Source organism: Ambystoma mexicanum, chromosome 14 (assembly GCF_040938575.1).
Source record: "Ambystoma mexicanum isolate Mex_15411 chromosome 14, UKY_AmexF1_1, whole genome shotgun sequence".
NCBI lineage: Eukaryota > Metazoa > Chordata > Amphibia > Caudata > Ambystomatidae > Ambystoma > Ambystoma mexicanum.
Window position 1 is genome coordinate 96471122 of NC_090940.1, and position 24584 is coordinate 96495705.

Genomic DNA, 24584 nt, shown 5'->3' on the forward strand with positions numbered 1-24584 from the left:
TTCCTTTCGCTCCTCCAGGGGAAAGTCCAGCAGGTTGTCGAAAGGTTTCTCCTCATACCGCCAACCTTCAACATCCACGACTCAGGAAGCCTACAGAGGGCGTTACCAGGCCTACGGTGGAGGTGGTCAGCACTGCTGTCTCCCGCAAGGCACCGGCACCAAAGCAGGCCTGAACAGGCCAGGACGTCTGGCCTCCACCCGTGCACGCCAGTGGGAGGCCGGCTGACCGGATTCGTCAGCGAGTGGGTGACAATCCCCACAGACAGATGGTTGCTGGATGCTCTCTCCCAAGGACATACCCAGGAGCTTCATCACAGGTGTCAGGGGATCTGTCCAGTGGCCCTGGAGGAGCAGCACAACCTTCAGCTCTTGGAGGAGGTACGGGCCATGCTGCAAAAACAGGCGATAGAGCTGGTTCCCCCACTAATGGGGGGGGTGGAGGGGATATCCGGGGTCTATTCCAGATTCTTTTTAGTCAAAAAGAAAACCAGGGGCTGGGGGCCCATTCTAGACCTGCAACGCCTGAACAAGTACCTCCAGCCCCAAAAATTCAGGATGGTTACGTTGCAGCACATGCTAGGCCAACTGGAAGGAGGAGAAATCTTAACGTTGCTGGACCAGGAGGACGCCTACTTCCACGTCCCTCTTCACAAGAAGCACCAAAGGTTTTTATGCTTCGTAGTGCAGGGACCGCACTACCAGTTCAAGGCCCTTCCTTTCGGCTTGAAGTCGGCCCCCAGGGTCTTTACGAAGTGCCTGGCAGGTGGCGGCCCATCTGCGTCTACGGGGGATACACGTGTACCCGTACCTCAACTACTTGCTCATCCAGGCCAGCTCACGAGAGTTGGTCATCGGACGCACGGAGACGACCGTCCAGCTGCTGACGGATCTGGGGTTCTCAAGCAATTATCCGAAGTCCTGCTTGACATCGTAGAACGCTCTGTTCCTAGGAGCCAGACTCAATACGGTCCTGCTTAGCGTCGCCCTCTGAGGAGAGATTACAGGCCATGCGGTGGAAGGTGCAATGACTTGTCAATGAAGCCCACTACGTGGCGAGCCATCAAGTCGCTGCTCTGCATGTCATCTTGCATCTACCTTATCCAGCTCTGCAGGTTGCGGATGCAACCTCTTCAGGAATTCCTGGATGCTTGCTGGATACAGGTGTCTGGAAGCTTTGCGGACAAGATCCCGCTCTACGAGGATTTCCGTTGGGCGATAAGGTGGTGTGGCGTCGACTCCAACATCACCCGGTTTCAAAACCTGCTATACCAGGAAATGGTCACCACAGATGCTTCTCTGGAAGGCTGGGGAGCCCACACTGGAAGTCTGCACCCCAGAGGCAAGTGGCTGCCGCAAGAGAAGGATCTCCACATTAATATCATGGAGCTATGTGCAGTGTTCTGGGCCCTCAAGTCGTTCCTTCTCTGTCTGAAGGGCGAAGTGGCGAGGATCTTCACGGAGAACACCACCACAATGTTCTACATCAGGAAGCAGGGGGCCCTGTGTCCCCGGGGATCTCCAAAGAGGGGCAGGACTTATGGCACTGGGCCGTTGGACAAGGGATGTTTCTTGTATCTCTTCACCTGGTGGGAGTCAAAAACACAATTAAAACTCCCTCAGCATTGAACTGCGCTCCTGCCATGAGTGGGAACTTTGTCAGGACCAGGTGGGCCACATCTATGTCAAGTGGGGCAGGCCCGTGATTGATCTGTTTGCGGCGTCAAACTCCAAATGGCAGAAGTTTGCCAGCAGGTTCCACCAACCGAGGAGTCTGAGGGACGTGTTCGCCTTCCGGTTGGAAGGCATATTTCTGTATGGGTTTCATCCGTTGCCTCTCCTGCTAAGAGTCATCAACACACTCAAACAGTGCAGATGCAGGATGATACTCCTCACACTGGTGTGGCTGTGGCAGATTTGGTACCCGGACCTTCTCAACCTGTCGGCGTCGCATTCGGTGAAGCTGCCAGTAGTTCTGGATCTTCTCCCCAGAGAAGGAGGCGCAATGCTACACCATGACTAGGCTCGCTGAACCTGAGGGCTTGGCTCCTGCAGCCCTAGAGTTTGGAGGATGCCAGTTGCCGGCAGACTGTAGTGAGGTCCTTGCCAAGGCCAGAGCGTCATCTACTTTGAAGTGCTACGGTCAAAAGTGGAAGCGGTTTGCTATGTGTTGCCGGTCGCAGAAGATCACCCCTCTTGAGGGTCACGGCCCCACAGATCCTTCTGTGCTTAGCCAGGGCCGGACTGGCGCACACCTCCATCAAGGTACATCTAGCGGCTATCTCTCACTACTCCAGGTGCCCAGGAAGATCTTCACTTTGGTCTCATAGACTCGTCGAGGAGTTCTTCAAAGGACTGTTTTGATCTTTCCTGACGGTGAAGGCTCCTGCCCGGGCGTGGGAACTCAACGTGGTGCTGACGAGGCTCGTGGGGGCCTCCTTCCTGCCTATGAATCAGGCCACTCTTGTTGTTCTCGTGGAAAATGGCTTTCCTTGTGGCTTTCACCTCTGCCAGGAGAGTGGGTGAGATCCAGGCCCTATCCTGCAAGCAGCCATATCTGGTGCACCTCTTTCATGCTGAAGATTAATTCGGAATTCCACTACGAGCCTTTGGCGTTACCTGTATTTTTCCCGAAGCCTTCGTCGCCGGCTGAAGGGGCCTTGCACGCACTAGACGTTGCTCTTGCCCTGAAGTTAGACGTGACCTGCACAAAGAGTTTAGGGAAGACCTCTCAACTGTTCCTGAACTTTGGTCCTGTGACTATGGAAAGGCCTTGTCCAAGGCTTCCATCTCAAGGTGGCTTTCTGGCTGCATCAGTCATCTTTTGGTGAATCGACCGTTGCCTGGTGTCCGAGAGCCCATTCCACCAGAGCGATTGCGACAACGGCGTTCCTGTCTGGTGTGCCCTTGCTGGATATCTGCAGGGCTGCTGCGTGGAGGTCCACGTACACCTTCACGGAGTTCTAATGCATTGACAGGATTCCAGGGATCAGTCCTGAGTTTGCCAAGCAGTGCTACACAACCTGTTAGCTTGGGGTGAGTCTGTTCCAGTGGTAAGAGTTCATTGCTTCTGTTGAGCCTTGCTACCTCCTGTGGTTGTATAATGTTGTTGTACTGCTATGTATTTGTTGTTCATGAGCATTTGAATCCATGGCAGACCCCTTGCTGGAGAAGGAACAAGTTACTTACCTTTAACTATTGTTCTCCAGCATGGGTCTGGCATGGATTCACATGCAAACCTTCCCTCCAAGCCCTCTGCGACTCTTCTTGGTCATACTGCCACTTTACGTGCACAACAAATCTGAAGATGGCTGCCACAGGTGAGACTTGGGGAGAAAACTGTCATTGGGTGGCAGCAGTATGACCCAGAGGACAGTGATTGGTTTAGAGGAGAAGTACAGTTTGTAAGTGAAACCGTTTTTTCTTTTACTGAGGATTCCCAGCCTGCCTGGAAATATTCATGAGCATGTGAATCCATGCCAGAACCTTGCTGGAGAACAATAGTTACAGGTAAGTAACTTGTCCTTACTCTGCAAAGCACACTGGGAAGAGGGCACAGTGGAGTGCTCTCAATAAGCATTACTTTGGTGCAGAGCAAATAGTCTTTGAAACCGGCAACACCACTGGCCTCATACTAGTGGACTCACTTTAAAAAATCTTTTATTGGTGAATTTGAATTTCATTCCCAGGGTAATCGGGCCATCCAGTCTCAAACCCTTCACAGCTGATGGGTCTTGGCCTCCGGCTAGGCTATGCCCAATTGGTGGTAGTACCTCTTCTGTTTTGATTCGAAAAATGCTTTCTTTGTGAAAGCCTGTTTGACCTATTTCTGTGAAACTTTGACAAATGTTTCTCTTTTGATGGTCAGGAGTAATGTTTTGAAGCAAACCCATTTCTGCTGAAGTTTCGATGTGCTCCCCTTTGAGTGCCTTGTTTTTAAATTGGTTTTATCTTTTTACTAGGTTTTTATTTTTACTTGTTGCTTCTGGTTATGGTGTACCCCAAGTTTATATTGCATTTTGAAACTTTTTTTTAAATAACACCCCCCCCCCAAAACCTAGAGGAACCATTGATGAAACATATAGAGATCAGCCCATCAATATCTCTAACTTTTTTCTTTAAAAATTATAATTTATTTTGCACGGTAGATTATACCTTTAATTATATCGGTGTATCACAAAAACACAGTGCAAAAAACAAACATTAGATATTCATACAATTCACACCAACAGAATGGGCTCTTTCCTTCCAATATAGGTTATTGCCAATATAGGTTATTGACTCTAGTTCCATATACTAGTTTGTTCACACTTGAGTGTTAATTAACAAATATAATCCTTAGTGGCATGTGGAACTAGTGGGAATAATCTATATTGGAAGGTATAATCTGTGATCACTGCAAATGTATAGAATTAGGAACCATTTTTCCTTCCCTAGGGCATTGAGTTTAAAAATACAAGAAATGTGGAGCTTTTCAGTAAGCTTGGCCTCAGCAGACTAGTTTTTCTTTGCTTCCTCCCTTGGCTGCTTTTCAAGGGGTGGAAGGCAGTATACTCTGCATTTAAAGACTCCCTATGCATCTGATCTAATAGAAGCACCTCTATCTTGGAGCTCTGTTTTGTTTTGGACTTCTATACCAATGTTTGCTCTTTGTCCTCTTCCTCACTTTGCCTCCCTCCTCATTTCTTCTCCTGTTCCTCCTACGTTTCATCCCCTTATGTTTCCTTTCCTCCCCAGGTATGATTGACGGCACAATGTGGGACAGGTAGCTTGGAAGAGTGTTCTGTTTTTCAGGCCTGACCAGGATGACTGGAAAAAAAACGTAACTTTACCTGTAATCACACACTTTTAATGGCTGTTTGTCAAACAGCAGAAGTTAAAAGAATGGACTTTGTTGTTGGGGACAACATGTCCCAAAATCCCATGAGTACTAGAAAGAGGGCTAAATAGGCATGATGTGGCAGTAGTCAAGCAATTGGGCCCAACAGCCCACACCTGAAGGAACCTGGGAGGCATAAAAGGCTTCCTCAGGTTTAGGCAATGAGGGAGCTGGAACTGGAGTGAGCACTGTAGTAACTGAGGCAGAAGGATGAAGGCACAGTGCTGTAAAATCAAGCAGAAGTGGGAGAACCAGAGGGACGCCGGAATGTGGATGCAGCATATTACACCTGCTTGTTCTGAGAGGGTTGTGTTTCCCAAACTCTGAAGTGCAGAGGCTGCACAGCAGAAGACGTGCAAGGAGGCTGTAATTTCCCCATGCGAGAAGCCAGAAGCAAAGTTGTTCCCAAAGTCGTTGAAGTTGGCCAATCCACAGGACAAGCATCACAGAAGCCAGTTAGTCGGACCTGGTATTCTGATTCCTCATGCCAGCATTGCTGGCAACAATCTCCAGTTCCACAATTACCTCACGTATGAGGTAAAGTGAGGTGAAGTGTTTGTTGAAGTCTTTAAACCAAGGTTGTCCAACATACAGCCCGTGGGCCACAATGTGGCCCTCCATGCCATTTCATGTGGCCCGTGAGTTCGAAAAGAAAGCTTTGAACAAATAAACCGGGCCGTGGTGGAGGACTATTACTGCCTCTGGTGCTCCCTGAAAGGGGGAACTAGAGGCAGTTAATTACAGGCTATGGCCCTTTTTTATTTATTTGGTCAATGTTGCAGGGTTCAAGTCAATATTTTATTTTAGTTCTGTCTTTTCTTATATAACAATTGTTTTATGCTTATTTTATTTTCAACAAACTTCAAAAAGCGCAGCAGAAACAATGATTCTTTGTCATTGATATTTTGGGGGAGGACCTTCATCCACAACACTTTTGTTAGCAGGCATACATCGAGTGACTGACTGCACACTGTGGACACAATGTTCTTGTCTGCTGTTGGCGACATTGGAATGTACATGTTCCCCTTTAGAACTGATTGTAAACTTATGGCTTTTTGGTCACATTTCCTGCTGTAAAATGCACCATTTCAGCCCCATATTTGGAAAAAAATCTTGGGAGGGGGGAAATCCCCCAAAACCGTCCCTAGATTGTTATGGCACCCCTGCTACGCTTGGTCGCCCCTATTATTTCAGAGAAATATCAACACATACACACTGGAAGAAATCGTAAGAAACTAACCTTTGATCACTGCCCCTGACACCAAAAGCTATCTCTGGGACTGCATGGCCATGCCTGTGATGCTATTATGTCAAAGGTCACACACATCACTTTTGAATATACTGCTTTGGGTGAGGGTGTTGACTTTTGGCTCGCCGGCCCACCGGGTGACAAAAAGTTAATGCGTCTGCCCCACATTCAAAAAGGTTGGACCGGTCTGCTTTAAACAAAGGGACAATGGGAAAGTAGCACTTGTGTGTGGTCGAGTAATACACATTTCACTTGCGTGAAGAGCAAACATTACAGAGACCATTGTTAAACCCTTAAAGCTCATAAACATGAAGTGGTCGTGTGTCTTCCATTATAGAGAATAACATTGCGAAAGATGTTAAACCGCTTACCTTTGGGAAACCTATTAAGAAGTGGTCACGTGTGCCTAATTTCCATTTCTAAAGGAATACTGAACTCTAATCCTTTATTCAAACAAACAATCCCAACTTGTGAAGGAAGTCAAGTGGTTATTGTATCATTGCATATGTGGCTGAAGAGAGAGCAAGCATTGCCCAAGCCAAATGTCTTTCCCTATTTACCTTCAACTCTCTCTTCCTAAATATCATCCTTCCCGAGCCCTTCGCTCATCTGTCTCCAACTCCCTCAGGATCAGCCGCTTCTCGAAGCAACGAGCTGGGGGTAGATCTCTCTCTCTCTCTGCGGCAGGGGCCTCCCTCTGGAACAGCCTTCCTGCCTCCCTGAAACTTGAGGAGAACCATCTTCGGTTCCGGAAGAACCTCAAAACCTTCCTCTTTGCTTCTGCTTTCTCTCTCCCTCTCTCCTGCTAATTCTTCATTGAAACTGCACTGAACCTGCACCTGGGCCACTCTCACCGACCTCGGTCCTTGGCCCAGCCACTCTCCACTTGCACTGGCAACCCCTGCACTGCGGGACTGTCTCTGCATCCCTTACAGCCCCCCCTCCCAGCACTTGTCTGCACTTACCTTGCACTTGCCACCAGCTGGCCCTATTTATTATTTATTTTTTATTCTACTTACCCTGTTCAGCACTCCCCCCTCTCCCCTTCCCCTTTTTCCCCTTCCCCCTACCCCTGCACTTGCATGATCTGAATGACACCTGGCCTAGTAGGATCGTTGTCTGTCTTTTCCCCCCTGTTCCCCCCTCCCTGCCTCGTCGCGCCTTGAAACACTTGTGTATAGGCGCGTTACAAATTCCATATCATATCATATTTGACACTGAAAACAGCCTTTCTCAGAGCCAGAACACAATCTTATTTATGCCTTGAGGCGAATAGAAGTTTAATCCTGCTTAAGACATCAATGTTTAAGTACTACCTGAAGCCAAGATAGTGGCATCAAGACTTTTGGGTAATAGTTTGGCTAAATGTTGGCAGAGAAAGTGAAGGAAAAGTTGGGGAAAGGGGAACTTGCTGCTCATAAAGGTTGTTGAAGTTCACACAACCTATATTGCCAAAGACTGAGAGATTAGTGGGTCATAAAGGCAAACCTGGTTTGTTACTGTGGCAGACAGAGGCAAAGAGGGCTTCCCCTTTTGAAGAGACATTCAGAGAAAGAGTGCCTTGCCTATGTAAAGGTGTTGAAGTATCGTGCAGGGAGTCATGTCAAAGTTTGTCTTGAGTCCTAATACTTGTGAAGCAGTTGTGGTATATCGGATTATCGGAGGATACATACCTTCAGTGACCCAAGTAAAGTGGAATTCTATGAGGTAAGGGAGAATGTCCTCATGGTAAACTCTGGTAGACGTGAAGTTGTGGAAGTAGTAGCAGCACTCTGAAGTCATCTTGACAAATATTCCTATTGTGAAATCTAATACTGAAGCTGTGGTTGCATCACAAAGTACTGAAGTTGTGATTGTATCCCAATTTGAACAGAAGTAGTACTGCTAACCAAGACTCTTATTCCTCTTAACATTCTCCAAGTTGTATTTCTTTTGCACTGTATCAAGTCTTCTTGAAAGTGGTGAAAAGGCATTGTGTCTGGGAATAACCTTGATGCTATTCTGAGGAAGTAGAAAGTCTGTATTTATTGAGGAAGAACTCTGTTGGAATTTTGGTTAACACTTTACTTTGCTATTGGGATTTCAAGAACTGAATGTATGTGGATTTTCTTCGTTTGATGAACAGTGGAGCTGAAGTAACCTTGAATCCCGAGGAAGGGAGTGTTAGGGGGAATTTTCATTTCTGTGCCAATTCCCTTTAACCTTAGAGACCCCCAGGTCTTTTTCTGGACTCGGGGCTTTTTAACTTTTAACTCCTGAGGGGGAGTTTTTCTCACTCTTTCATGTGTTTTTCTGACTAGGATATTTGTGTTTCTTACTGTTGGGAGTTTGGTAAACTCCATAGGCATCTACCTTTTCGCATTGTGACACACAGCACTTTTTGTGCAGTGCCACTGAGAGGTCCCTTGGACTTCTCTTAATGTTTTAGATTTTCTGGGGTGAACTACTGTAAGATGACTCCCGTCTTACTTGCTTTTCTTTTGTGGGTCCAGCGCACACCACCCTATGTGGAGTGCTGGGGAGGGGGGGGGGTTACATAGTAACCCCTTTATCCCATGTCTCATGTAAAAGTCTGTTACACTAACTAACTTGAATGGCTGGTGGCAGTGGTTTCTTTTTTACTACTGCAAGTATGAATCCGGCCAAATCTTCGTGGGCATCCAGAAGACCCTACAGAACCAGAAACTCTCATCCAGAGTCCCCTCACCAGAGTCCAGGACCAAAGGATCAAGTAACTTCTAACCAGAGCTGTTCGTTTTTCTTTGGTGCTGAGAAAAAGGCGCCAAAATCACAAAGGCCGCTGGATCAAGGAGAATCAATTGCTGCAGTGTCTCTCTCTCTCTACCTCTCTCTCTCTACCTCTCTCTCTCTACCTCTCTCTCTCTACCTCTCTCTCTACCTCTCTCTCTCTCTCTACCTCTACCAAGAACAAGGGTCTGCTACACTGGAACAAATTATTCAGCTCACAGGAACTGTGGGGCTTGGAGTACATCTACTTTTTGCCAGTTGTTGTGCTTCCTAGCTTGGGGATGCTATTTAACCCTCTTTAGAGTTGACCTCAACTCACTTGCATTGGCCTTCCAGCTTCTGCTTCTTCAAGGTGGCTCCTCTTGAGCTTCTGTGATTTTTCTATTTGAACGACTGACTTTTCTAAAACATTTTCTAAAAAAGAGTGCATCAGAAGTTTGAACTAGCCCATTGACTTTGGCTGTCCTGGCTTCCTAAAGGCCCCCTTCTGAACCTATTTGCTTTGGCAGTGGTTGTTCACTTACAGGTTTTAATTGTTGAATACTATTATTGCTGGGCTAAAAGACTGATTACATCCCTTTAGGAGAATCTAACTGTTTTTCCAAGTACAAAGTATGTTCTGATTGAACTAGAACTTCCCCTCCTTATAACTCAGTATTGCAATGGTCATCACGGATAAGTGTTCTTGCTGACCTCAAATGTCACTCAATGTGCTGGAATATGTAGAACATTAAGTTGCTCACATGCTTTATTGCTCTTGTTGAATTGAATCCTTACGTTGGGATTAATGTTACTAGTAGTTGCTGCTTTTTAAAGATAGTCTAATTATCCTTGTGTATATATAAATATGTATACTTTAATTTTGTGTGTAAGTATTTACTTGGATACCTTTTATTTACTGATTTCATTGCACAGCTCTGCAGCTCACATTACCCCTCTTAAGATAAGCCTGGCTGCTTAGTCACACTACCAACTTGTGTAGTACAGGCCCATATTAAAAGGTGAGGTACCCAATACCAAGAGGTAAGTCTTTTGGACTCTAGCAATTCTTACCTAACGGGGAGTTCACCCATGTTACTGAAAAGGTTTACAAGAAACTGTAATGATCCTTGTTTAAGTTGATTAAATTGCCATATATTTTTCTTTGTATTTAATGTTTAATTGTGAGGGCCAGCAATCCTGTGTTAGAAAGTTTCATCGTAGTTTAGTTAGGTAGGGAAAACCCACAGTAGTGTAGGGGGAGTGAGGCATTTTTACATTATTTTCACCTTAATCAAATGCCATGTTTTGAACAATGATCAAAAAGTTGTCTGCCTCGTTTTGCTGACCCATCACAAAGCCTCAATGTTCAATGTAAGCGTCCTTGTCGGAATACTTTAAATGAGGTCTGTAATGTTCACAGTATTGGGTACAATAGACTCAATGTTGTATTAGTACTATAGTCCATACAATATTTTCTTAGTACAATTGTATTGCTTAAGTCTGGAACACTCAAGGGTACCCCAGATAGGATGGCCAGCCTTGCGTTCTGCCACTAAAAGCCAGGATCAGACTTTCATGGGAACATGTGATCTTTCAAACGGCTATGAACCGAGCCCTCTCAAACCGCTGATCCAGAAACTCTACAACTGCAGGTAAATGGAGGCGGTTGAGAACAGTCACTTGTGCTGTTGGTTTGGTTGTTTATGGACAGGGATTGTAGGTGCAAAGTGTTCTTTGGGTGACTGCTTTGGCAGCTGGGCTCGGTGTTTCCTGTCTTCAGCAACCTTTTGGGAATGGACTACCACCTGGTTGTACTTGGCTAAAACTGGACCCTGTGACGACTCCAATGACATTAGAAGACCTTTAGGGCACCACAGGCATGACAAGCAGTTGGAGTGATTCCAGAGGGTCTCCAGGCATGAAGCGGGAGGACCATAGAACTCAGATTCCACCACGGCTTCTCTTCTTGGTAGACAACTGCAGTGTCACAGGCCAACAGCGAGATGCACTTCACAGCACCAGGTTGCATGTGATCCCTTCAACAGTAGAAGTTCCCACTTCAGGTGATGGGATCCAGGTATAGAACCACAACTCCTCAGAGCTCCAGGGACTAGTCTCTCAGTGATGCAGGACTTTGGACTGGTTAGCCCATCAATCCAAGGGAGGGAGGCACAGTGGAAAGTCTCCTCTGAGTAAAGAGCAGAGCTTTGTGTTGCGGTGTACTTGCCTGGTCAATGCAGGTTACAGCAGCAGTCCTCTGGCGCACTTCAGCATCCTCGTCTTCAGAGATTTGGGCTCTAGTGGTCAACTGCTGGATTGCTCCAGATCCCCGCTGATCTTACTGAATCCCAGGCTGGGTGTACCCCGGTATTCCAATGCAAGGACCTATATTTAAACTCTGAGCTACTGTTCAATCATGGATGGCTAGTTCAGGAGCAGCCATGACTCTCACAGGTTTGGATGTGTGTTTTGGGGCTTTCTGCAGGCCCTCCCCAAGTCCAAGCTGATCATTCCCACAGAGAACCTGATTCCTGTTTTCTGGACAGCCAGCAAAGGGCAATTACCATATATCTCCATTTTCTTTGCCTCTCTTGGCTTGGACAGCTGTCAGGTCACTGAAGCACAAAGATGGGGCTTAAACTAAAATGTGCACCCAGTTTGATGACTAAATTGCACAAAGGCAGCCATGCAATAAAAAATTAAGGGGGCATATGTGCACCCAAAATGGTTAAATACATTTTTTTTAAAAAAAGGTCCCACTGCCAAAAACCGATCCGTGTTTTAACCAGGTGTAGAATAAATGTTGTAGGCTGAAGTGGTGCTTTTTCATAGACCTAAATGGGGTGGGCAATGTCCCCCTGGCACTGGTACACTTGGAGATCGACCAATGTTCCCAAACCAAATTAGTTAAACCCAGGGAGTTAGGTTGGAAAAAAAGACCTCACTCCCAAACATCAGTCCAGGATCACGCAAACCTGCAGATATTCTGAGGATCCCTTTGAAAGAGATGAGAAAGCTGCAAAAAGAAAGGATTTTCCTAACCGACTGATCACTGTCCTAACCTGCCCTTGACAGACATTCTGGGTGCACATTGATTTGTGAGTAAGGCACTAGTTACATTGGGGCATTGTGATGTCACAGTGGCCACTGCAGTCTCAATGTCTTTTAGTTCTGTGTTCTACACCTGTCTTGGTGTTTCAGTCACATTGTTAACTGGGTGCATCACAGAGCTCATGGTAAAAGAATTACAATTACTTTGTGTTTCTCAAGTTTGTTTATAGTTGTACATTTTAGCATTTGTTGTTGCTGAATGCAACATCTTTATTCATGTTTTTCAGATTTCATTTCCCCAGATCCAGTTGAACCGCCTGGGCACTGATTTGCTGGATCAACAGGACATGTATTTAACTCCCGACCTGCAGGACCACATGCAGCCACGAGTGGAAGCAGTCCACAAAGTGAAACACTATTATCGCCTTTGGGTTCTGCCGCAAATATGGATTGGCATCAGTTTCGACAGGCTAACCCTTCTGGCCTTGTTTGATAGGTGAGAAGTTTGTCACCAACAAACCTCTTTCTCTGTTTACAGTAGAAGCAAGGCAATTATTCCTATGTTCTTCATGTTTTCTTTTCAGTTAATGGAAATGTAGCTTTGAAAACGAAAACCATCCCTTTTCCCTGGTTGTTTGTTGGATTTTTCTATTTTGAAACAGACCTCCTAAAGAGGCCAGTGCCTTGAGACTATATTTGTGGAGGCACTTTTATCTGGAGAGTCTGGCTTATGTTTCTCCTTTTATCCTTGCCAAGCTTGCTCTGCCTATAGACTGTATCATGGCAGAGCTGCACCTAGCTCCTCTTTCTCAATGTAGAATTCACAGTGGATGTCAGGGCATCTCCTTGGTGGCTGTGTTTCTGCTTACCCTGTGTGTTTTACTTGGTTGCTGTGTTGGTCAGTGGCATCTGGGCAGATTGGGCACCATAAGGGTGTTCTTTTAGTATATTTCTGGATCCTATGTTTAAGGTTCGGGAAGATCAATCCACACATTGGTTGCATGGCTTCTCAGTATATGGCCTGATTTTCTAAGGAATAAATGTGGCAGAGCAGGGTGGAGCAAAGATGCATGCTGGCATACCTAAAATATGAATGTCCGTACGGCTTGTGTATTCAAATATGCTTGCTATATAGCTTTTGCAGAAACTGTGATGCAGTATATTACAGGTGAATAGTTTGTAAGGGTCGTCATAAAGGGCAGTGACCTCTGTAGGAGCCACTAAAGGTTCAAGAGTATTTTGGAGTGAGTGACTTAGCATTTTTTAAGGTGGTGTTGCGAAAACCTGGTCAAAACTCAATGGTATTACATGGAATAAACCCAACAGGAAAGCTTGTGGTGCTAGTGACAATGAACTGTCAAATTTAGGAATGGTCTACACAGTTAGTTTTTGCCAAATGCTTTTCTATGGGCCCTGGGTTAATCACTGGAGCTGTCATAGTTACAGTTCAGCTGTGAAGGTACAGCGTGCAGATGCATACACATGGGCAAGACACCAAAACGTCCCTGGACAACATAGGTGGACTGAAGAAAAAATAACCTGATGCTGCGGATCGTGGTAGCTACTTCTGTAGCAGTCATTGCAGCTTTGCCTTGATGGACAAAGCAGTGCAGACAGTGGCCCAACTTTTTCAATATAGGTAAATAGGTGCTTGAGCAGTTGTAGGTCGTGTACACTATCTACTGCTGGTTAATTGTGCAGGATTTAGGGGTCTAAGAAACAAGATAAGCATGTTAAGTGTGTGGCAAGTGATTTTTTTTATGGCAGTCAGTCATAAGGTGAGTAACTCAACTGTGTACCCACCAAGTACAGGGAATGAAGCGCTGGGGTAGATCCCTCTGTCCTTCAACTTTGGCTTGTATAGTGTAGGAGCAGAGGCTTTATCTTCCTTGGCTAAATCTTTCTGACAAAGTTGTTATAGTGTAGATGCCCCTTCCCTCTTAGAATTATTGTGGGCTTTTATAAAGTTTGGTATTTTTCTTGGTTCCACTTTGGGGCCCTGGAATTTTCTACCTGAAACTGTGACTTCGGGAAGTACCAGTGATTTTTATTAGTTAATTGAATGTACAGATCACTGCTGTTCACCCTTTTAGGATAGGACATCATTGGGCTCTTGGTTACAACTTTTGTTTCTACGTTCCTGGGACCTCACTTTGCACAGTACATGTTTTCTGATTTCACTGTTAGGCAAGATTGTATGCAGTACCATTTAGGTGCACTACAACAACCCTAACCTCCTGGCAATTATCAACCCAACCTTTGGTATAAGTCTGTACTACACATGTTGGTAGCGTGTTGAGCAGCCAGGCTTATCTCAAGAGGGGTCAATGTGAGCTGTAGGGGAGTTGCACAGAGATTCACAGTGACAAGCATTCAAATAAACACTTAAACACAAGGTTTTTTGAATAATCAATTATTAATTTATCAGCCAGTTAGAATAAGCCTTCTTCAGAAGGGGGCAATATAACTAACACTCAAATACACTTCAAAATACACACTTTAGAGTTTGTGATAGAGAAAGGTTAATATGATGCAACAAGAGATCTCACAAATATTCTCAAAGCAGGCACGTACTTTTAGTTTTAAAAAAAAAACAATGTTAACCCTTTCCTGGAAGGCAGACCAACATCTTCACAGAGGGAAGAAGAGTCATTAGGGGAGCCAGGCTAAGCCAAAGTCAATTTGCGCAAAGTCTAGGTGAAAATGAAGCACTTCTCAGAGGTACGTAAAAGTCTTGCACAGTATTTTAAAAGACTTTGTACAAAAGAAGAATTCAAAGTAGGGCCAAAAGCTGTTTAGGCTTGTGAAGTAAAGAAGCTGTCAGCAACTCTACAGAGCAACCACAAAAAGTCTCACCAACAGAGAACAAGTGTTGTTGCACAACAAGAGGTAAGTTCTCAGACTTTACAGTACCTTTATATTGAAGAAAAGTGCAGCAGATGACTTCTGTTCCTGTGCAGCTCTGCAAATCTCACGGTTCCTGGGCCTCAGTCGTGGGGACAAGAGGGAGGACTTCTGGGGACTCCTGCACTGCAATGGGACGGGCATTGCTCGCAACTGGCAATCTTCAAACAAGTGGCACTTCGGTGTTTCAACTCATAGCGACTACCGCAAATAGCAACACCACGGTTTCTGGCTGTCGAGATGGACTTTGCTTGCTTCGGCGGTCCAGCACTCTGTTGAGGTGGCTCAGGCTCAGTCAGTCCTGCTTCCTGGGAGTCCAGAGGATCTTCCTGGAGCTCTTGGCCAACTTAAAAGACCTCTTCCCTGGCGTTTCGGTTTCCAGCAGCAACTCTGTGGAAATTCAACCAGCTCAGGGAAGATGTCCAGGTGGCTTACTTTGGAGTTGATTGGTCCCACCAACTCAAAGGGAGAAGTTGTCCTTGCAGGGGATTCTCTGTCGATACGAATGTGGAGTTTCTGCACAGCAGCAGGGCTTCACCGGGCAAACCAACGGCCCAGGAGTTGCAGCAGGCGTCCTCTTCAAGTTCTTCTTCGGTTCCTTCGTCCAGTGGTCGACTCTGCCTTCCAAGTCAAAAGCCTTGCCTTTTAACCAGGTTTCTCCCATTCATTCCAGCCTAGCTGTCAGTCACCTTGCCGGACAGTCAGCCGGCTAATCACTACAGAATACATTTGGATCTCCTAGGAGACTAAGCACAGGGAGTTTCGGGCACCTTCCTCACCCCACCAGACACCCTGGAGCCAGAGGCGGGCTTCACTCGTGAATCCTGCCAAAGGCAAAACGATCAAAGGGACCAAACCTAGTTGGGCCCGCAGAGTACATTTCAAGAAAGACCTTTCCAAGAAGAAATGGCGAAAAAAGAAGACTGGGGCCATTTTGACAAAAAAGGCACCCTTGGATGCTTTACTGCAGCTGCGTCCGCAGTCCGCGGTAAATGCACACCATGGTAGTTAAAAGTAAACCACTGCTACCAGCCATTCATCGAGGAAAGGGTAACATAAAAATGTTACATGAGAAGCTAGACAAAGGGGATACCAAGTACCCCTCCAGCACCCTATTGTAAGAGTGTGTGTGCTCGGTTTAGAAAGTTACAAATGTAAGTAACGTTAATTTCACTTTACTGCTCTTGGAAACAGTAGTTTATCCAAGAGGAGGTATTCAAACCTTTGGGAAATCTGAAATACTTCCCTGTGCCACTGCACTGAAGGTTCTATGTGCCACGATGTAAAGATGATGCCTATGGAGTTTGCCAGACTCCACAACCAAAAGAAACGGTGTACAAAATCACATGTAAATACATGAGAGAGTGGGGAAAAAAAGGCCTCCCTCTCTCGAGGTTAAAAAAATCAAGTCCTCAAAATCCAGCACGGTTGCTGGGGGTCTTTAAGGTGGAGGGAATTAGCAAATTTCTGAGAATTCTCCCTAACACTTTATTTCTGGGTGGTCCTTTGTCGCTGTTTTGTGAGTTTAACCCTTTTAATCCCTCTTTGTAAAGTAAAGCGTTACATATGAATGGAAAAAAGATGCTATATTTAAGTGTTCTATAATGTATTAGAGGTTGTGGGGAATAGTTCAAACCAAACCATGTACTGGCATGGTGATTTCTAGATATGCCCATGCATGCATGTACATACATGTCTGCCTGTGAATACCCTTTCTCGTCACCCCTTAGTACAATAATGTGTAGTCTATTCATTATTTATTCAAATGTGTTGGCGCTGGCCCTAACCAGTTGTGCTAAGAGCGCCTTACAAGTTTGTAAGGTGGAAGGTAAAACATAAGTCACTAAATCTTTTCAGGATAGGATAGAAAGATTAGACTAAGCAAGTGGTAGCAGAGATGTAGGGGTGTGGTTATGTGTGGGGAAATAGGTATGTTGTGAGGCTCTTTCTGAAAGTGTTGATGGATGGTGAAGAGGTAGGGTGTTCCATGCCATGCCCCGGGTGCCCAGTGGATAAATGCGTCTTTTTGTGTGTGCAGGTTAGTTTGCCGAGAGGAATGCTGGCTTGCTTGTCTGGTGTTTGTTTTTGTGGGTGATTGGTTTGAGTTGTGAAGATAAGATGGGGTTTTGTGGTGCATGGCTTTGAGGGCAATTCTTTCTGGTACGCGCAGCCAGTGGAGCTGTGCAAGAGCTGGGGTGATGTGTGAGCGTTTGGCTAGATGGTGGATGAGTCTGGCTACTGTGCTTTGTATGGCTTGCAAGGGATCAAATGTGCTGCTGGGGAGGCCAGTTAGGAGAGCAGTGCCATAGTCAAGCTTGGTGATTACAAGTGCTTGGTTTGCGGTGCAGATGTCATTAGAAGGAAGGATATGTCCGACCATATGTAGGAGGTATAGTTGTAGATTGCATGTTTTGGTGACGGCAGTTATTTGATGTGTGAAGGAAAGGTGGGGGGTTGATTGTTGAAGCCAAGGGATTTGACAGGTGTCGAGAGAGATGTGGGGGTTGTCCGTGGTTAGTTCTTCGACTAAGGTGGTGAGGTTGGGTTTGTGTCTGGAGGGGCTGTTAGGACAGTTTTTCTAAAGTACACCTAAGTAAAACTTGATAAGACTATATCCCCTGGGTCATAGAGAAACTCCAACTCTTCCTACAGGCATGTACCAACCACTATAGGTAAGATGGCAATGACAGAGTAGTCAGGCTTATCTTAGGAGGGAAAGAGGACTGTAGGAAGGCACAAATGTGTAGCATAGATATGGTCCAAAGAAACACTTCTACACTGATAAATGTTTATTTTACATGTACACAGGCAAAGGCAATTCTTTAGAAAGGTAAGTAGTATTAAGTAATAAACACAAACACAATACTTATTGGTAACTATAAAACACTTTATTATAATGCTTTGTTTTGGCTGAACATTTACAACCTTTACAATTAATAAGTTAATAAAAGTAGAAGAAAGAATACAAAACACTTTAAAAGGGACAATTTAAAAGACCGCAGCATTAACTACCACAAAGTTTAGAATGTAACTAGATTTTTCACATGCAGTGAATCAATGGTAAGGACAACTTTATGATTATTACTCCAAGGACTTTGCCTATAGGTAATATGAATTTTCTATCCATTTTAGGTTATCCATCTTAAGTTACATACATTTTCTATCCATCTTGGATTATCACTGTTCAATAAACGGCCACTCTGTCCCTATTATGCCTAGGTGAATCTATCCCAGATAATGCAATTCTCCCAGCCATAAACAGTTTCAAGGTACAAGTTACTAAAAATGGGGTGTTTTTGGTAGAATTCTTATAAACAGTAAAATGTCTCACTGATAAATTTAGCAATATCAAATGACCATTATAATCTTTTCCCCATAGTTCATCTGAGGTTAATACTTGAAAATCCCCAAAGAATAAAAAAAAAATCATTCTCTCCTGCAGTATGCAATTCAAGGTGAGTAAAACCACATTAGACTTATAGAATGGCAGTATGCAATTCAAGATAAGTAAAACCCTATTTGTAGTAAACTTTCACACATATTCTGTTCCTATACTACTATTACATTCCAGAATAGTGGAACACAATTCAAAGGTAAGCAAGAATTTGCCAATACATTTTCAGAGTGGCAGTATGCCATTCAAACGTAAGTAATAACTTTAACATAATGAATTTCTATTTCAGGAATGTAACAGTTACAGCACCAACAATCGCAAGTAAGTACACTTGTAAGAGTTCCTCCATAAGAATCCTTCTGCTTTAGCAGTCCTTCCCTAATCTAGAGCTTGAGTGTTCTCAGAGGCAGAAGGAGGTCCAGTGGCCAGCAGTAGGCAGAACAGGAATAGGCAGAGTTCCAGAGAATATTTTTCTTAGAACAAGTAACCGACTTTAGAGTCAGTAAGAGTTCAGGGACTTCATAGAATGCACACTGAATGCGTTCCAGCCTTAGGCCTGGGTGAACGGTATGGGAGAACTCCAAAACACACAAATCACCACCCTAGCCACACAGGCATGGCACAACGAGAGGAATGTTCCACCCCCTTGTCCTTTGTCTGCCAGAGTGCCTGAATGGGACTAGTTCCCACTGGTGGTCTGGCTATCCTGATTGGACAGCCAAAGGCCCCTTTGTGTCAACTGCTGAGGAGGATTGCTGAGGGGTAAGTACTGGAACTTTATAAAAGGCGAGGCTCTTGCAATGAAAAGGAAGTCGACCACTGGAAGATGAAGTAACCGAAGAAGACAACGACCAGACGCCTGCAGATCCTTTGCATCACTGTGAAGTGACTACTGCTGTCCTGACCCAGTTTCATGTGCGACTATGAAATCTGAAGAGGAGTCCTCCATCCCTTGGTCTGGTGGGAACAACCAGTCCCAGGGCTAACTTTGATTTGAGCCATCTCCCGAGGTCCATTGAGTTTCAATGGCTGCGAAACCCCAATACTAGCAGACCTGCTGCCCATCTTAAGTGCATCGTCGTGGAAAGGCTGCATCCGCCCAAGTCTTTGCTGAGCCTTCAGGAACACTCCAGACCCAATCCAACTCGTCCAGACCCCCTCATCAGGGTGTGGAACTGCAGGAACCGAAGAAGATTGACCGGGCAAATTCTGTCCTTTGTTTGTGCTGCTGAAAAGTCACAAACTGCAGGGTGGCCAAAGAAGTTGATGAAAGCAGTGCCGGAGGTCCTCCCCTGAAACTGCTGCTGAAAGATCCCATCCATTGTCCTGCCTTCCGTCATCCGACCAAGGAATCCAGAGGTTGAGTCCTGAGCTGCAACATCGTGGAGCATCCACCACGAAAATGTTATTCACACCTATGGTGCTGTGGGGGGGGGGGGGTATTGCTTACTTTAATACAGAAAGTCACTCCAGAGCATTGGAGTGCACGTAGAGGTGTCCAGAGCAACTCACTCTTACCTCCGACTGGGGCCCCTGCATGTGTCCCTTGAGCAAGGCTTTTAACATGGTCTCCAATGTTGGTTAAGTCTTCTTGGATCTTTCGTGGCGACTAGAAAGTATCCACCGGAACTATTGATGCTTTCAAAGACCTTAAGCCTCTCCAACTGCCTTTTAGCTAGGGTTGCATTTTGGATTTTAAAAGACTTGCTGTGCAGGGCAACTGCCTCTAGAACCCGAGGCTCTGCTAGGATTACACTAACCAACTGTTTTCCTTCCTAAAAATCACTGTTATATGTTTGTGCTAACTAAATGCAATTACCATATGACTTTTTGGGTGTGCGTTTTTACCAATAATACAGTAGACCTGTCAAACTCCTGTAACAAGTGTGTGTATTCAGCAAATACCAACTAAGAAATGGGCTTTTGAAAGTATTGTAAAGTATACCTATGTGTGTTGGTTTATTTAACAGTGACTCTTGTGTACATTACATAAATCTATATTTTAATATAAATGTTTGTGCGTGTTTCTTTGATGTGCGTTTAAACTGGGTACAGTGTTCTTCTGCTTAAGATAAGCCTGCCTGCTCTGCCACTCTACCAAGGTCTGGGAGTAGTACAGACTGATACTAAGAGTTGGGGGGGGGGGGGAAGAATCGGCAAACCACTGGGATAGCTTACTAAAGACTTACCTCCCAAGTGAAGTGGAAAACTCCCCAAACAAATGGGAAACAGACAAATGAAAAATCTGGGAAACTCCATAACATTTAGAAAATTAAATGGATTCATAATGCCTTGATGAGTGTCTGGCACTACGAAGTGAATGTAACTGCTAGTTTGTTAAATACTCTTTCTCATGTTACCCCCATATACAATCGGCATCAGCCTCACCAGTTTAAAATATAACTGTGTATTCTAGTACCACAAGGTGTATACCTAGTATTATGAGGTTTGTCAGTCAGTGTGTCAATATAAAGAGATGATCACATAACTGTGCACGTTATTTTGAGGGTGTACTCTATGATTAGCACTTTCTAATGCCCAGGATCTTCATGTACATGACCACCAAGATATATTTATGAACAGCAATTTTGAACATAAGTAAATTATGGAGTTCCTATAGATTGGCTATCTGTACCTTTTTGTTTATAATGCAGTGCCTGACATGAGCATGTTTTCGACAACACATGCAGGTGACGGTGCGTGGATGACGTCACCCGATCTGCAAGCACAGTTTAAAACGCAGGCATGTAAATTAGAAGCGGTGATGGCAGCCGCCAGTCTGCCACTCCTGATCGCCAGCTTGCATTGTTTTGAGAAAGAAAGTTGAGAAGGATACCTTAACAATATGAACAACCTAATGGTTACAGCGCATGTTTCTTTATTTCTCAGACAACAGCCCATTATCTACTGGCTTTACGCTAATATAGGAGAAGTGCAGGAGACACACACTATGTAACTGTAATCTAAATGTGGATTTAATATGAACTATCCCATTTTAACGTGATTGTTTTTTTTCTAACAGTTGGCCTATTAGAAGAGGTACACAAAGGTATTAAAATATATTAGGGTTTTTTTGTTCAAGGATGTTCTTAAGAGGAGTATAACATCACTAACACTGTTTTGTCCTTTTGTCCTTCTTTTTCCTCCTTTTTCCTTTGGTTGATATAAGTGGTTATGAGACCGGCATGGTATCAAGAGAGACACAGACTCAAAAGAATTTGTTTAAAAATCGTTTGTTCTGGAGCTTGTGGATCTGCTTCGATCACAGTAGAGAGAGAGGGCGGGTGGTTCTCTATACTGACTTCTTTATCCTCATTATCCCCTTTCATTGCCCAACTGCCCTGTTTAAACATAGTGGATAAAACCCCATTTAAATGTTGTCCCTCCTGCTGCCGTAATTTTCAGTGGAAGGACACTGTCCTATATCCAGGATCAAGACCAGTACTACAATGATGATGACATTTATATAGTACAGTCACCCGACCATCAGGACCAGCCGGTTGCAGACTCGCTAGTTGACAACCAACTACATTATAATGAATTGGTACTGAAGGTGGCGCAACATTGACACTGAGGAGACACAAGTCGATAAGGTCTTTGTGGGAAATATCCTTCGGGACAAAAAGGCAGCCACAGAATTCATAACTCTCCTGCAGTCAGTCCAGAGACTTATTCAACCATCCCTCATAACACCTAGTCCAACAAGGCCTGTCAACCCAAGGATAGACAAGCTGTTCAGTCCCGCACCCACTGACCTCCCTGTACATTAGGGGCCAGCTCAAACCAGATTCTCTGGTAGTTACCACCACCAGAAAGAGGGCAGGCACATCCCTGGCTTCTGCCGACGCCCCGCTAGTCAAGAAGAGTAAGAATATTTACACGTTTGGGAGAAAGGTAGCTTCCTCTGCAGCGTACCAGACAAGAATTGCTAATAATACAACCTTGTTAGCTAGTTACACCTGCCACAAATGGGACGAGATGGAACTACTACTACAGACCGCCCCAGGACCATTGAAAGCCCAGCTGCTTAAGACTGTTTAAGAAGGGAAACTAATCTCAAGCTGCATCCTGAAAAACAACCTTGATGCGGCGGACAACACAGGACGTATCATAGCCAAAGGGACGCTCATTAAGTAGCATGCCTGGTGTTGGGCAAGATTGTATGCAGTACCCCGTGGGAGACTGCACCCGCCTTGTCATCTTGGCAATAGAAACACAACCTTTGGTATAAGTCTGTACTACACAATTTGGTAGAGTGACTGAGCAGCCAGGCTTATCTCAAGAGGGGTCAGTGTGAGCTGTAGGGTTGTAACCTAGAGTTTCACAGTGACAAGTAGCCAAATAACGCTTCCACTCAAGGTTTCTTGATTAAACAGTTATTTATTAATTTAAGTCAGTTTGCATAAGCCTTCTTTAGAAGGGAGCAAATCTGTAACGCTTAAATATACTTCAAAATAAACACTGTTTCAATAAATCAGTAGATACCCATTTGGGATGGGGCACAGACACTTCCTACACCCTGAGTTGACTTCATTAACTAGGACACTGTGGACAAAGATATATCACTGGTACATTTAAAGCAATACTGAGCTTGGTGTCAAAAGTAAAAGATTATGGAAGGAAACAATGGTTAACAAGTTTCTCAAACAGGTAAGCACTTTTAAACCCCCCCAATGCAATGTAGATTAACCCTTTCCCTGCTATACAAGTAAAGAATGTATGACGTTTTGGAGGGACAGATCAAAACAGTCAGAGGTTAGAGTCTTAAGGGAGCTAGGACAGCCAATGTCAATTGAGGGAAGTCTAGGGGAGTTGAGGCACTTCTTGAAGGTGAGAAAACGTCTTGCACAATGCTAGAGAGTTTTGTAGAAATAGAAATCACCGTTGGGCCACAAGCTGTGAGGCTTGTGATGGGCAAAGCTGCAAGCAACTCTGCAAAAGGTAGCAAATGCAAGTCTCAACTGAGAGCTAGCAAGCTACACAAACAAAAGGTAAGTACCCCTTAGTTTACAGTACCTTAGGTCTGAAGAAATTGGTTCCAGCTGGCTTTTGTTCCTGTTGCAGGATGGCAGATCCTTTTGATACTGGGCCTCAGTCGTCGGGACAAGAGGGAGGACGTCTGCGGACTCCTGCACTACGATTCGAAGGTCGGCGGCAGCAATGGGCAAAGTTCAGAACAGCAGCACTTCGCATTTTCAGCTTCTTGTGAATAGCACCGCCGCGGTTCTCGGATACCTTGTTGACTTTCCTTGCTTCTGGGTTCCAGCACTCTGTTGAGGTGGCTCAGGCTTGGTTAGTCCTGCTTCTTGGAAGTCCGGAGGATCTTTCTGGAGCTCGGGTCAGACTTAAAAACAATGCAATCTGTTCTGGGGTTCCTGTCACCTGGCACTCGGTTCCTGTAGCAGCAATGGAAGTACAGCCAGCAGAGAGGTTTTCCAGTCGAGTTCGTCTTGGGGTTGATTGGTCCCACCAATCCAAGGGGAGAAGTTGTTGTTTGCAGGGCTTCTCTAGTCGAGGCAAATTCAGAGCTTCAGCACTGCAGCAGGGCTTCACTGGTCAAACCAAAGGTCCAGGAGTTGCAGCAAACTTCTCTTCCAAGTTCTTCTTTGTATTCCTTCGTCCAGTGGTCGACTCTGTCTTCCTTGCAAAAGACCTTGCCTTTTATGCAATTCACTACCGTTAATTTGCATCCTAGCTGTCACTCACACAGCAGGGTGGCTGTCCTCAAAGGACAGCCAGCCAGCCAATCGCTTCTTTGGGTGCATTCCTGTAACCAAGGGGATTAAGCACAGTTAGTTTCGGAACCTTCCTCGCTTCCCGCCCTGCCAGACACTCTGGATCCAGCGGCAGGCTTCACCAGTGAATTCTGCCAATGACAAAACGTACAAAAGGAACCAAACCTGGTTTGGTGCGCAGTGTAAATCTCAAGAAGGACATTTCCAACAAGAAATGGTGAAAAAAGAGACCGGGGCATTTTGACAAAATGGGCACCCATGGGTGCAATACTGCAGCTGCGAAAGCAGCCCGCGGTAAAAACACTCAATGGTAGTAAAAAGTAAACCACTGCCACATTAATTGTAGAAAGGGTAACATAAAAATGTTACATGAGGAACTAGAAGGGGATACAAAGTAACCTCTCCAGCACCCTATTGTAAGATAGTGTGTGCTGGGTCTAGAAAGTTACAAATGTAAGTAAAGTCAATTTCACTCCACTGCTCTTGGAAACAGTAGTTATCCAAGAGAAGGTATTTAAACCTTAGCAGAAATCCAGAGGACTTTGTTAGGCAGAGTTTGTATGCAGTACCCTTTGGGACCACTACACACAACTATGACTACAGGTGTAAGCAAACCAACCTTTGGTATAAGTCTGTACTATAATT

At 45.0% G+C, this 24584-nt stretch overlaps 1 protein-coding gene across 5 annotated transcripts in view; it reads left to right on the forward strand.

Annotated features, from left to right (window-relative positions):
- The window catches only part of PCNX1 (pecanex 1), a 1666514-nt gene that overhangs the window by 629323 nt on the left and 1012607 nt on the right, over nt 1–24584 (forward strand). For all 5 annotated transcript variants that reach the window (XM_069638600.1, XM_069638595.1, XM_069638598.1 and 2 more), the window contains exon 11: nt 12194–12402. In XM_069638600.1, the coding sequence (XP_069494701.1) occupies nt 12194–12402 (209 nt within the window). The remainder of the gene's footprint in view (nt 1–12193; nt 12403–24584) is intronic.